Source organism: Vicia villosa, linkage group LG1, assembly GCF_029867415.1.
Source record: "Vicia villosa cultivar HV-30 ecotype Madison, WI linkage group LG1, Vvil1.0, whole genome shotgun sequence".
Taxonomy (NCBI): Eukaryota; Viridiplantae; Streptophyta; class Magnoliopsida; order Fabales; family Fabaceae; genus Vicia; species Vicia villosa.
In genome coordinates, this window is record NC_081180.1 from 232,680,050 (window position 1) to 232,695,520 (window position 15,471).

At 32.8% G+C, this 15,471-nt stretch overlaps 2 protein-coding genes across 2 annotated transcripts; both read left to right on the forward strand.

Moving 5' to 3' along the window:
- The first annotated feature begins 441 nt into the window (after nucleotides 1-441).
- On the forward strand, nucleotides 442-1,570 carry LOC131623667 (enoyl-CoA delta isomerase 2, peroxisomal-like). The gene has a single exon (XM_058894680.1). The coding sequence runs from the start codon at nucleotides 615-617 to the stop codon at nucleotides 1,329-1,331; it is 717 nt and encodes a 238-aa protein (XP_058750663.1). The 5' UTR covers nucleotides 442-614; the 3' UTR covers nucleotides 1,332-1,570.
- Nucleotides 1,571-5,949: 4,379 nt separating this feature from the next.
- LOC131644961 (enoyl-CoA delta isomerase 2, peroxisomal-like) lies at nucleotides 5,950-7,127 on the forward strand. The gene has a single exon (XM_058915594.1). It carries the CDS (start codon nucleotides 6,041-6,043, stop codon nucleotides 6,755-6,757), a length of 717 nt encoding a protein of 238 aa, XP_058771577.1. The 5' UTR covers nucleotides 5,950-6,040; the 3' UTR covers nucleotides 6,758-7,127.
- Nucleotides 7,128-15,471: the final 8,344 nt, after the last annotated feature.

A 15,471-nucleotide genomic window follows, 5' to 3' on the forward strand; every position in this document is an offset into this window, starting at 1 on the left:
AATATAATTTTATTATTCGCTCTATTAAATCTTTACTTTGTAATTTCATGAACTTTGAGGTTAAGTTCATTAAGCGTCAAGCGAATATGGTTGCCCATTGTCTTACAAAGGCGGCCAATTCTTGGTCTCGACGCAGTTATGTTAACAGTATTCCTCGTTGTATTGACTCTATTTTGATGAATGAAAGAAGTTAAGCTTGTTTTGGTCAAAAAAAAAAAAATAGAGTCAATTCAAAGACAAGATAAATTCTATTTTTTATAAATCAAACACCTCAAAATCACAAAGAACCTCTAAAATTAATTCTAAATCTTCCAAAAATTAATTCAAACGGTCCAATTAATATTGATTTCTACTTTAAATTGTTTTTAATATAAATAACGTCTATCAACCTAACCGCTAATTTAATAAAAGAATTAAAATTAAAAAGATACACTAGATTTCATAGTCAATGCTTTATAGCCTCACATTAATACTTATAATTCTAATTTTTTATTACAAGCTTTTGTCAATAGAGAAATAAAAAACAAAAGGGAACAAAAATTCTTACATCAATACTGTGATTGATTCTTCTATTGAACTGTATCGGATAATACGTAACGAAAACGACAAACAAAATGTGCAGTCTCGATAAGCGTGAAAATCTATGGATCCTAACAATCACCGGCGACGATCAAAACCGCCTCAATCCAACGCTAATCGATTCCCTTCTCACAACCATAACAAATCTCGCCACTCAATCCACTCCCGGTTCCGTCCTCATCACCACCGCCAAAGGCAAATTCTTCTCCAACGGCTTCGACTTGCTATACGCTCGCGCCGCCGGCTCCAAAACCGCCGCTGCCGTTCGTCTTCAATCAATGGTGGACGCTCTCAAACCCGTCGCCGCAGCGTTGATCTCGCTTCCCATGCCGACGATCGCCGCCATCAACGGTCACGCCTCCGCCGCTGGATTCTTACTCGCGTTGTGTCATGATTATGTGATGATGAGAAGTGATCGAGGCGTGTTGTATATGCCGGAGGTGGATCTAGGTTTGCCGTTGCCGGATTATTTTACGGCGGTGATGAGGGAGAAGATCAAGTCGCCGGCGGTGCTGAGGGATGTGTTGTTGGGGGGTGTGAAGGTTAAGGGGAGAGAGGCGGTTGAGATGGGGATTGTGGATTCGGCGCATGATAGTGCGGAGAGTGTGGTGGAGGCTGCTGTGCGCTTGGGGGGAGAATTGGCGGAGAAGAAATGGGTGGGGAAAGTGTATGGTGAGATAAGGAAGAGTTTGTATCCTGATGCGTGTAAGGTTTTGGGATTGACTCCAATTTCACTCGTATCTAAGATTTGAATTGAGTTTTAGTCTTTTTCAGATTGCAACTTTTTCATTGGATTGTTTAATCATTGAATTGGGGATAAGTCTGATAAAATTAGATGTCAGTGTATTTTTGTTCGGTCAAAGGTACTCCGTATCATCTTGGTTATATTAATCATGAACTCATAATGGGTATAAATAAGAGGTACTATTATTGTTGCAATGTGACTTTGTTGCAATTATAATATTGTAAACACACGAATTGTGCATTTTAATTGTCAGAAGAGGTTCATCGTTCGTTTCTCTATAAAATCTTAAATACAACTCAGTTATCAACCGTGCAGGAATTTTCGAGAGACATTGCGAATTTTCGAGAGACATTTCACTTATTAACTTTTATATACTTACCTAAATGCAATAATATTGTTCCGATAAATTGTTCCTTCAGTTGATAGCCGAGTAGAAATATGGGACACAGGGTTAAGATTTTGAATTCTTTTATTCACTAACTCATCACCAAGAGACTATAATGAAGCTATTTTAGGCCACGGACCATCGTTTGGATAAGCTGATTCTCAACAACCATCCCAACCTTGACACTATCATGGAAACCCAACAACCAAAAAACTTGCACATGGGATAGATGAATACCAATTTTAAACGACGTATGTAAATCCAACAACCAAATACTTGCAATTGAAATAGAAGAATACTAATATTAAAGAATGTATGAATGTTAGGTTTGAAGCACTCAATCCTAATGACTTTGAAATTTTTGTCAATTAAAACTTCTTCCTTTCACAGCACCATTTCTTCAAGAATATGGTTTTCTCAATTAACTTCCTAATTATATACCCCGATAAGTTGGTTTAGTGGTAGAGACTTTAGTTTTTGATAGTGTGCTCTTCTCAAAATTTTGAATTCGAATTTTTGTATTGGATGAATTGATGGTGAACTTTGCTCTAACTTTAAATAGGACCCTCGCTAATAGACGAATATTAATTTTGTTTTTTTTTAAAAACTTCTTAATTACGAAAATATTGTCATTAACACCTTTTTTTTTTTTTTCTACTGTACGTTTCCTTACTAACTACCCTCGCCTAAACTAGAAGAAGTAATTCATTATTACCTTGTCTAACCAACTATCACCATCACCCCTTTTTTCCCCTCACATTTTAATTCAAGTTATGAATATTCACATGATACACATTTAGGTAGGTCCGAATTTAGTGTTATTGTTAAGAATATTCAGAATTTGTTGATTTTGTTTCCGAACTTTGAGGTAAAGTTCATTAAACGCCAAGCGAATTTGGTTGCCCATACGTTAGCGAAGGCGGTCAAATCTTGGTCTAGGCGTAGTATCTTTAATTTTGTACCTCCTTGTATTGAATCTTGTTTGATGAATGAAATCCATTAAGTTTGTTATTGTCAAAAAAAAAAAAAAGACTTCAAGTTATACCTCAAATCACACAACACTATTTCAACCAAACTACACTTTAAAAAATCTCACATTTTTCTCTAATTTCAACATAATCTTAACAACAATTTTACATCTTATCAAACTCCAAAAATTGACTCGAGAATTTTTTATGGAGCAAATCTATTATAGTAGTGGTTATTTCAGTATGAATTTTTTTTAATTTTTATAATATTCCATTAAAACATTGTTTATCTATAGATGTTTTTTATATGAAAGAAAATGCTCTAGATTGATACAAATAAATATTTTAAAAATAATTATTAACTATTTGGTGTGCTTTCGCTTGACCCAAGAATTATGACTTGGTCCCTCAATCTATAAAACAGGTTTGAACCACACCATTTTTAATAGCTTTCTCTTAACCTAGACTTTGTTTGGAAGTGATGTCCACGAGAGTTGCATCCAATAATGGAAACCAAGAGGCCCTAATAGAGACGTGTGTTGTTAGGAATTACATCGCCAAAATCAAACCCTGCAAATAAGTGTTTGAAACATCTATAAACTATGACAAGACGATGAACTATAGGAGAATAGAGGTGTTGGATCCCAACCCTTCTCTGCCAAGATTTGGGACTCATCAGCCCCAAAAAATGTCAAGACGCCTTTACTAGTAACGTTTGATGGAAAGAGTGGTCTTCAAGAGGACATCATTGCCATCGATACACAAATGATAATCATAGGCGCAAAATGTTCTCTCGAATGTAAAATTATATCTAAAACCTTGAAGGAGACATCCTTGGGTTGGTATTTAAACCTCCCTAAGTTCTCTGTAACCAGCTATCACGATCTTTCCAGAAAATTAATCCACCAATTTTCAACAAGCAAGCAACATAATGTGTCCACCGCAAGCTTGTTCATTGTGCGTCAGGTACATTTTGCGTCTTTATGCAAATACCTAGTGTTCTTCATTGAAGCCACCATCAAGATGATAAATCCTAACCAAAAGATGTTCGTGGGAGTCTTTCAGAACGGACTAAAAGTCAAACATTTTAACAAATCCCTCACCTAAAAAATATGCAAACTCATTGGAAGAAATAATGGCTAGGACGAATTGTTATGTAAAGGGTAAGGAAATAAATACATAAAAGAGAACGAACGACACAAAGGAAAGCAACCATGGAGGATTTGAGACCTCGATTCATCGCAAAAACAGCTTCCATCAACGATTCAAGAAATTAGGGGCCTTCTAACCTCCCAGAAGGCATGCAGAGAACTACGCGCCATTGAACATCAGGTGAGAACAAATATGAAAATAAGTTTTTCATACCAAAATCATAGAATCCTTAACCCCTAAGTGGGAAATTATGGGGAACAATTTTAAGAAGTGGTACAAATATCATAAGGTTAAAGGAGATATAATGCCTCATTCAAGTGGATCATCTTAGGATGTACGTTAAGACTGCAACATATAGGTCTAGAACAAGAACGAGATTATAGGCGAGATAGTCTTAGAAGCCCCCAACCAATGAGAGAAAGGGAATTAGAAGAAATAAGTGAAGAAAACCTCACTTGCCACCACTTAATACTATCATCAAAGAATTTTCCAGAGGGGCGAGTCGAGCTCTTTAGATCAAGAGATGTAACCGTTAGGTCATGCATGTCGTAGATTCACCCTCAATGCCTCACTAAACTTATGCCTCTAAGGTCAACTTCTGGCATAGAGACATTGTTAGAATCCTTCCTCGTGAATACGTCTCTAGGGTCATCAGTGTACAAATATTCAATTGGATTTTAAGCGAGTACACATAGACCCTGACAGCTTACCTGGCGCCCTATACTAAGATGCCTTTGAAAGATTGCAACGATACCTAAAGCACTAACAACCCTAAAGGCTATTTCGTGGGTTTCTCAAGAGGGCGTTCTAAAGTATATAGATTCTCATCATTTAAAACAATTGTTTCGAACCCATGTGCATCGCCTTCTAAACATCGATTGATGTGTCAAGGCGGTCGTAGATGAAGTCGACACTATCAAAACTTTCGTCCTAAAATGAAGACACCTCTTGGCCTCAAGAGGTCGTCATGTGAAAGGTAGCCTGGGAGGAATCTGCTACACCCTCGTCAAAAAGTGTCCTCTTTTCCAAGTCTATGAGAGTGTCTTTCTCCATATCTATGAGAGTGTCTTTCTCCCCGTCTATTAGGCACTCTTCCCCAAGTTCACCTTGTGTTTTTTGGCAGATGACTTTTATAAAAATGGGACCTATTAGACTCTTGGTGTTATATGTTTCACTTATAAATTGGGGCTTGACCAGTTAGTTTCATATATATATATATATATATATATATATATATATATATATATATATATATATATATATATATATATCAGATTTACATACTATTTATTAAGTTTTAGTTAGTTTAGTGACACTTTCATTGAGAAAGATCTTGAGCGTTTAACGCTGGCTGAAAACATGCTAAAATGGAGAACCTAGAGACTCAGAGATCGTTCAAATGTGTATATATATATATATATATATATATATATATATATATATATATATATATATATATATCAGATTTACATACTATTTATTAAGTTTTAGTTAGTTTAGTGACACTTTCATTGAGAAAGATCTTGAGCGTTTAACGCTGGCTGAAAACATGCTAAAATGGAGAACCTAGAGACTCAGAGATCGTTCAAATGTAGTTATACTTATACACCTTTTATCTAGTTACTTTATAAAATTTCATATTCAACCAACACATTTGTCATGTATAACTAAAATTTTCTCTTTTATGGAGTTAAATTTGTACATTATTATGTGTTTTATGTACTATTTGATATGATCATAATGTTATGTTCAGTTTAATCGATCAAACATATTTGATCTTTCAATTATATTTTAATGCATGTTGCACCTGTAGTATGTTTGTGGATTTATAAAGTGTCAAGACTAATAGGTCTACACCAAGAATAAATTATTTTTTTTATAAGCAAGATTCATTACTAAAAGTGTATTATGGATACTCGAACCCACTTACAAAAACCGAGAAAGACTTAGAAAAGAAAAATTTCCCACCAACTAAAACTTAACCAAGATTTCCCACCGGTTACCAAAAATAAAATCATAAAAGTTACACTACACCATGAATAACTTATTGTTGGTGCCTTGGTGGTTGTATATTAAGATAAAGCCACTTGTCTAATTTGTAGTGTGTTGAGAGGCAAAATTATTTATTCATTTGGTGATTACTAAACAACAAAAGAAAATATTTGAATTTGATTAGAATTGTGGTGGAATGAATAAGTGATTAATAAAAAAATGTGGACTCTCGAGAAGCGTGACAACTTATGGCTCCTGACTCTCACCGGCGACGACCAAAACCGCCTCAATCCAACTCTAATTGACTCCCTTCTCTCAACCCTAACAAATCTCGCCACTCAATCCACTCCCGGCTCTGTTCTCATCACCACCGCCAAAGGCAAATTCTTCTCCAACGGCTTCGACTTACAATATGCTCGCGCCGCCGGCTCCAAGTCCGCCGCAATGAACCGCCTTAGTTCCATGGTCAAATCCTTCAAACCCGTAGCGGCGGCGCTGATATCTCTTCCTATGCCAACCATCGCCGCCGTCAACGGCCACGCCTCCGGCGTCGGGTTCCTGCTTGCGATCTGCCATGATTATGTCTTGATGAGGAGTGATCAAGGCGTGTTGTACATGCCGGAGGTGAATCTCGCGCTGCCGATGCCGGATTACTTCGCTGCCGTGATTAGAGATAAGATCAAGAAGCCGGCGGTGCTGCGTGATGTGTTGTTGGCCGGTGTGAAGGTTAAGGGGAAAGAGGCGGTTGAGATGGGGATTGTTGATTCGGCGCATGATAGTGCGGAGAGTACGGTAGAGGCTGCTGTGCGCCTGGGGGAGCAATTGGCGCAGAAGAAATGGGTTGGTGAAGTGTATGCTGAGATAAGGAAGAGTTTGTATCCTGATGCGTGTAAGGTTTTGGGTTTGACTCCGAAATCACTCATATCTAAGATTTGAATTGAATTTCAGATTTCAATTTTATGCCATTTTAGTAAGGGATTTAATTGAATTCTTTAAGATTATGTTATAATGCATGTGATGTGAGTTTGAAGATTGTGTTAATGCAATCATTGGATTCAGAATAAGTTTGACCAAATAAATAGAGGTCCTATTTATTTAGGTTTAACAGTGACAAATATTTTATGAGACTCGGTTTAACCGTGATAAATTCTGGGTCATGTGTGGTAGTCTGCCTCTGCATCCTTGATTTAGGGAAATCGAAAGATGCGATTAGTGGTTGGTTGAAAGAAACTATAGAATAACTATTTATGCAAATTATACCATCTACAAGTCATAAGGTGAATCATATAAATAATTGTGCATTGAAGTTGGATTGCGTTCTTGATTTTTACTCAAACTCCATTGCCAACATGGTATGGTTTACAAAGGATTGACTTTTGTTTTTTCTATTAATCAACGTGTAAATTGAAATCAAGGTAATATATTATATACCTTTATCTATGATATACGCATCACTTGCAAATAGTAGCAAATTTGTGGAATATTTTCAACAATTTGAACAGATACTCACTCAACTAGGCGTCTCTCTAGAAGAAGAAGAATGCAAGAACTCAATGCAATCTGCTACAGCTTTTGCACGGTGTGAATCAGCGAGGTGATCTGATAATGAATGAGACCTTACCAAAGTGGATGAAGAAACCTTCATAGTGGATCTCCTTCTCAAAGAAACGGTTTTTAGAGAATTTGTTACCTTTGCTCCAAGCCTTATTAGGAATCTGACAGGTAACATAACAGGGTCTCTGCTGTGAAATCTGAAACTCCAAGTTCCAATTATTCTCTTCCTGTTTCTTAGTATTCTGCTGCTGCTTCTATGCTTTAGAATCATGGTTGGTTTCTCATGAACACCGGGACTAAAACATGCCCTTTTGCTTTTTTTAAACATTTGAATAGCAAAACAAGGCTTCCCAACTGCACAAGAAGCCAATAGTTTCTGTTTTTATATATAGTGAGAGAGGGATAGCATAGCAGTAGAAGGGGACAGTTGGAAAGGTTGGAAAATGAATATATATAGTGAATATAGATGTATTGATCTTAAGGGAATGCTAGCTAGGTAGTGAAATGGAAGAAAGGTATAGTAGGTTTCAAGGTAAATCATTAAGAGTGTGATGTTTCAAGAACATTTAAGAATTTAGGTGTATGAGAAGTACAAAAGAGAGCAACTTGATCAGAGAACAAGTAAGCTTCATATACGTGGAAGAGACATGTACACATGAGCTTGTTGTGGAATCATGTTTTGCCATTTATGAGGGGGAGCCCTACCATGATCAAGCTAATTTAGAGGCAAAATATGAAGTAACACAAATTGTGAAGGATCAAAAAGAGAGAAAAAGGGGTTTTTGGTTTGGTCAAAAAGCAAAGAGGTGGATCCTAAGATCAAAGAACGAGACAATAATGAAAATGTTAAGGTTAATATAAAGATGCAATAGATATTATATACTCTTCTAATCAGCTTTTCTTTTGAGATGGTATTGGAGGGCCTACACATGTTTTTTGGTTCCTCTTTTATATTTGGTTCTGTTTCTGAAATCTGTATTTAGAGAGTCTTAAGTTTCTATAGGCCCTGTGTAATTTAGTCACAATGTAATCAGGACAAAATAAATAGAGGTCCTAGTTAATTATGACAAGTATTTTATGAGATCCTATTTAATTACGATTTAACTGTGATAAATTTTGAGTCCTGTGAGGTAGCTTGTCCTCAAAGACGACCCTGTCTATGATGTGCATTGTTTAGAGATGGAAAGAGAGGGGTGGAGGGGATAAATTTGAGTATGGAGAAAAGGGTTGGCGTGTAAATGAGGGAATCACTTAATCATCTTTTTGTAGTTCCTTTTTCTATGTTGGAGAGAAAAATGAACCTCCATTATGGCATCTCTGCAAATTTATTTCTCAAGCCATGCCTTTTGACCTGTGTTTGATTGGATGCACTCATTTTTTGTCAGTGTCACATGTTTATTTGGTTGTGTTGTATTTACAAACATGTCTTACAAATGAAACAAAATGAATGGTGAGAAGTTGTATAGAATTGTTTGATTACTAAATATTGTAATGTTGATCAGAATGTTTTATGTTAAACTGATTTGATCATTCTCCTAATCAATACTTAAATCAAAAATTTGTTTGTGGTGTTAAACAACTAAGAGCTACTTTTGCATTCTTAAATAGCTTAGGTGTTTAGAAGTAATTGAATGTATGCATTTTGTTTATGCTTGTTGATAAAACATTTATGATTGAACTAGTTCTGATGTTGGATAGTTTTTGCATTTTAGTGCAATCATCTATATCCTTTTTATAAATCTCTAAAAAAAATATACAAGTCCCCTACCAATATCAAGAGTTATAGTTTTAATCTTTTGTAAAAGTGATTGAGTTGGTCTTTGAAAATATATCATTTTTCAAAATTTAATCATATTTAAATTTGTATTTACAATATGAAGAACATTTGATTTTAATCCTTTAAAATAATGAGTAAATACATCATTTGTTGAATGAGTAAAAGAAGTCAAATTTATTTATAATAGTGTCCACCGGAAGTTTAACAAGCATACAATATGGAGATTAAATAGTTGAAGTGGAAAAGATTCAGTTGATAAGCAAGAATCAACAACCATGATATTTTTTATGTAACTTATTTTTATTATAAATTTACCCTCAACTCAAGGCAATAATTAAAATAAAAATTAAGAACTGAACCATTTTTCTATTTTTCCATTAATTACGTAGTTAGAGTTTTTAATTTGTAATTCCTTGTGTTGAAGCAGGTTGTTGCTCGAACACAAGGTGTGTCGAAGTGTGTAATAGTTTGTTACACATAGATTTGTTTAAGATCTAGATATATTTGATTTAGATTTAAAATAGATAAGATTTGATTTAATTCCAAAATAGGTATTTTGGGCTTTTATAGTTTTGGGCTTTGGCTTAGGGAGAAAGCTAAACTAAATCTATAAATAGGGAGTAACCTTCATTATTTGTAATCAAGTCAATAACTTGTATTCACAGAAGTTGCAGTTGCAAGTGAATAACAGATTTTCCACAGATTGTGGGCAGAGAGAAATTCTGCAGAAAATACTTTCTTCTTCCCTTTTAATTTTCGCAAACCCTAATCCTACTTTTGTTCTTATTTTGCTCTGTGCTGGAGATTTGAGTTGCTTTAGAGATAAACTGCTTGAATCTTTATCTAGGATGATTATCTGTTAGTTTTTGAACTTTAGAGATAGATTTAGAGCTAGCATTCACTGTTTGTATCTGTACGCTGCAAATTTATTTCTCAAGCCATGCCTTTTGACCTGTGTTTGATTGGATGCACTCATTTTTTGTTAGTGTCACATGTTTATTTGGTTGTGTTGTATTTACAAACATGTCTTACAAATGAAACAAAATGAATGGTGAGAAGTTGTATAGAATTGTTTGATTACTAAATATTGTAATGTTGATCAGAATGTTTTATGTTAAACTGATTTGATCATTCTCCTAATCAATACTGAAATCAAAAATTTGTTTGTGGTGTTAAACAACTAAGAGCTACTTTTGCATTCTTAAATAGCTTAGGTGTTTAGAAGTAATTGAATGTATGCATTTTGTTTATGCTTGTTGATAAAACATTTATAATTGAACTAGTTCTGATGTTGGATAGTTTTTGCATTTTAGTGCAATCATCTATATCCTTTTTATAAATCTCTAAAAAAAATATACAAGTCCCCTACCAATATCAAGAGTTATAGTTTTAATCTTTTGTAAAAGTGATTGAGTTGGTCTTTGAAAATATATCATTTTTCAAAATTTAATCATATTTAAATTTGTATTTACAATATGAATAACATTTGATTTTAATCCTTTAAAATAATGAGTAAATACATCATTTGTTGAATGAGTAAAAGAAGTCAAATTTATTTATAATAGTGTCCACCGGAAGTTTAACAAGCATACAATATGGAGATTAAATAGTTGAAGTGGAAAAGATTCAGTTGATAAGCAAGAATCAACAACCATGATATTTTTTATGTAACTTATTTTTATTATAAATTTACCCTCAACTCAAGGCAATAATTAAAATAAAAATTAAGAACTGAACCATTTTTCTATTTTTCCATTAATTACGTAGTTAGAGTTTTTAATTTGTAATTCCTTGTGTTGAAGCAGGTTGTTGCTCGAACACAAGGTGTGTCGAAGTGTGTAATAGTTTGTTACACATAGATTTGTTTTAGATCTAGATATATTTGATTTAGATTTAAAATAGATTAGATTTGATTTAATTCCAAAATAGGTATTTTGGGCTTTTATAGTTTTGGGCTTTGGCTTAGGGAGAAAGCTAAACTAAATCTATAAATAGGGAGTAACCTTCATTATTTGTAATCAAGTCAATAACTTGTATTCACAGAAGTTGCAGTTGCAAGTGAATAACAGATTTTCCACAGATTGTGGGCAGAGAGAAATTCTGCAGAAAATACTTTCTTCTTCCCTTTTAATTTTCGCAAACCCTAATCCTACTTTTGTTCTTATTTTGCTCTGTGCTGGAGATTTGAGTTGCTTTAGAGATAAACTGCTTGAATCTTTATCTAGAATGATTATCTGTTAGTTTTTGAACTTTAGAGATAGATTTAGAGCTAGCATTCACTGTTTGTATCTGTACGCTGCAAATTTATTTCTCAAGCCATGCCTTTTGACCTGTGTTTGATTGGATGCACTCATTTTTTGTCAGTGTCACATGTTTATTTGGTTGTGTTGTATTTACAAACATGTCTTACAAATGAAACAAAATGAATGGTGAGAAGTTGTATAGAATTGTTTGATTACTAAATATTGTAATGTTGATCAGAATGTTTTATGTTAAACTGATTTGATCATTCTCCTAATCAATACTGAAATCAAAAATTTGTTTGTGGTGTTAAACAACTAGGAGCTACTTTTGCATTCTTAAATAGCTTAGGTGTTTAGAAGTAATTGAATGTGTGCATTTTGTTTATGCTTGTTGATAAAACATTTATAATTGAACTAGTTCTGATGTTGGATAGTTTTTGCATTTTAGTGCAATCATCTATATCCTTTTTATAAATCTATAAAAAAAATATACAAGTCCCCTACCAATATCAAGAGTTATAGTTTTAATCTTTTGTAAAAGTGATTGAGTTGGTCTTTGAAAATATATCATTTTTCAAAATTTAATCATATTTAAATTTGTATTTACAATATGAAGAACATTTGATTTTAATCCTTTAAAATAATGAGTAAATACATCATTTGTTGAATGAGTAAAAGAAGTCAAATTTATTTATAATAGTGTCCACCGGAAGTTTAACAAGCATACAATATGGAGATTAAATAGTTGAAGTGGAAAAGATTCAGTTGATAAGCAAGAATCAACAACCATGATATTTTTTATGTAACTTATTTTTATTATAAATTTACCCTCAACTCAAGGCAATAATTAAAATAAAAATTAAGAACTGAACCATTTTTCTATTTTCCCATTAATTACGTAGTTAGAGTTTTTAATTTGTAATTCCTTGTGTTGAAGCAGGTTGTTGCTCGAACACAAGGTGTGTCGAAGTGTGTAATAGTTTGTTACACATAGATTTGTTTTAGATCTAGATATATTTGATTTAGATTTAAAATAGATAAGATTTGATTTAATTCCAAAATAGGTATTTTGGGCTTTTATAGTTTTGGGCTTTGGCTTAGGGAGAAAGCTAAACTAAATCTATAAATAGGGAGTAACCTTCATTATTTGTAATCAAGTCAATAACTTGTATTCACAGAAGTTGCAGTTGCAAGTGAATAACAAATTTTCCACAGATTGTGGGCAGAGAGAAATTCTGCAGAAAATACTTTCTTCTTCCCTTTTAATTTTCGCAAACCCTAATCCTACTTTTGTTCTTATTTTGCTCTGTGCTGGAGATTTGAGTTGCTTTAGAGATAAACTGCTTGAATCTTTATCTAGGATGATTATCTGTTAGTTTTTGAACTTTAGAGATAGATTTAGAGCTAGCATTCACTGTTTGTATCTGTACGCTGCAAATTTATTTCTCAAGCCATACCTTTTGACCTGTGTTTGATTTGATTCACTGTTTGTATCTGTACGCTGCAAATTTATTTCTCAAGCCATGCCTTTTGACCTGTGTTTGATTGGATGCACTCATTTTTTGTCAGTGTCACATGTTTATTTGGTTGTGTTGTATTTACAAACATGTCTTACAAATGAAACAAAATGAATGGTGAGAAGTTGTATAGAATTGTTTGATTACTAAATATTGTAATGTTGATCAGAATGTTTTATGTTAAACTGATTTGATCATTCTCCTAATCAATACTGAAATCAAAAATTTGTTTGTGGTGTTAAACAACTAAGAGCTACTTTTGCATTCTTAAATAGCTTAGGTGTTTAGAAGTAATTGAATGTGTGCATTTTGTTTATGCTTGTTGATAAAACATTTATAATTGAACTAGTTCTGATGTTGGATAGTTTTTGCATTTTAGTGCAATCATCTATATCCTTTTTATAAATCTCTAAAAAAAATATACAAGTCCCCTACCAATATCAAGAGTTATAGTTTTAATCTTTTGTAAAAGTGATTGAGTTGGTCTTTGAAAATATATCATTTTTCAAAATTTAATCATATTTAAATTTGTATTTACAATATGAAGAACATTTGATTTTAATCCTTTAAAATAATGAGTAAATACATTATTTGTTGAATGAGTAAAAGAAGTCAAATTTATTTATAATAGTGTCCACCGGAAGTTTAACAAGCATACAATATGGAGATTAAATAGTTGAAGTGGAAAAGATTCAGTTGATAAGCAAGAATCAACAACCATGATATTTTTTATGTAACTTATTTTTATTATAAATTTACCCTCAACTCAAGGCAATAATTAAAATAAAAATTAAGAACTGAACCGTTTTTCTATTTTTCCATTAATTACGTAGTTAGAGTTTTTAATTTGTAATTCCTTGTGTTGAAGCAGGTTGTTGCTCGAACACAAGGTGTGTCGAAGTGTGTAATAGTTTGTTACACATAGATTTGTTTTAGATCTAGATATATTTGATTTAGATTTAAAATAGATAAGATTTGATTTAATTCCAAAATAGGTATTTTGGGCTTTTATAGTTTTGGGCTTTGGCTTAGGGAGAAAGCTAAACTAAATCTATAAATAGGGAGTAACCTTCATTATTTGTAATCAAGTCAATAACTTGTATTCACAGAAGTTGCAGTTGCAAGTGAATAACAAATTTTCCACAGATTGTGGGCAGAGAGAAATTCTGCAGAAAATACTTTCTTCTTCCCTTTTAATTTTCGCAAACCATAATCCTACTTTTGTTCTTATTTTGCTCTGTGCTGGAGATTTGAGTTGCTTTAGAGATAAACTGCTTGAATCTTTATCTAGGATGATTATCTGTTAGTTTTTGAACTTTAGAGATAGATTTAGAGCTAGCATTCACTGTTTGTATCTGTACGCTGCAAATTTATTTCTCAAGCCATACCTTTTGACCTGTGTTTGATTTGATTCACTGTTTGTATCTGTACGCTGCAAATTTATTTCTCAAGCCATGCCTTTTGACCTGTGTTTGATTGGATGCACTCATTTTTTGTCAGTGTCACATGTTTATTTGGTTGTGTTGTATTTACAAACATGTCTTACAAATGAAACAAAATGAATGGTGAGAAGTTGTATAGAATTGTTTGATTACTAAATATTGTAATGTTGATCAGAATGTTTTATGTTAAACTGATTTGATCATTCTCCTAATCAATACTGAAATCAAAAATTTGTTTGTGGTGTTAAACAACTAAGAGCTACTTTTGCATTCTTAAATAGCTTAGGTGTTTAGAAGTAATTGAATGTGTGCATTTTGTTTATGCTTGTTGATAAAACATTTATAATTGAACTAGTTCTGATGTTGGATAGTTTTTGCATTTTAGTGCAATCATCTATATCCTTTTTATAAATCTCTAAAAAAAATATACAAGTCCCCTACCAATATCAAGAGTTATAGTTTTAATCTTTTGTAAAAGTGATTGAGTTGGTCTTTGAAAATATATCATTTTTCAAAATTTAATCATATTTAAATTTGTATTTACAATATGAAGAACATTTGATTTTAATCCTTTAAAATAATGAGTAAATACATTATTTGTTGAATGAGTAAAAGAAGTCAAATTTATTTATAATAGTGTCCACCGGAAGTTTAACAAGCATACAATATGGAGATTAAATAGTTGAAGTGGAAAAGATTCAGTTGATAAGCAAGAATCAACAACCATGATATTTTTTATGTAACTTATTTTTATTATAAATTTACCCTCAACTCAAGGCAATAATTAAAATAAAAATTAAGAACTGAACCGTTTTTCTATTTTTCCATTAATTACGTAGTTAGAGTTTTTAATTTGTAATTCCTTGTGTTGAAGCAGGTTGTTGCTCGAACACAAGGTGTGTCGAAGTGTGTAATAGTTTGTTACACATAGATTTGTTTTAGATCTAGATATATTTGATTTAGATTTAAAATAGATTAGATTTGATTTAATTCCAAAATAGGTATTTTGGGCTTTTATAGTTATGGGCTTTGGCTTAGGGAGAAAGCTAAACTAAATCTATAAATAGGGAGTAACCTTCATTATTTGTAATCAAGTCAATAACTTGTATTCACAGTA

Bases quoted from the DNA above. Each gene is read 5' to 3' on its own strand.
- LOC131623667 (XM_058894680.1), top strand. From the start codon at position 615: ATGTGCAGTCTCGATAAGCGTGAAAATCTATGGATCCTAACAATCACC.
- LOC131644961 (XM_058915594.1), top strand. From the start codon at position 6,041: ATGTGGACTCTCGAGAAGCGTGACAACTTATGGCTCCTGACTCTCACC.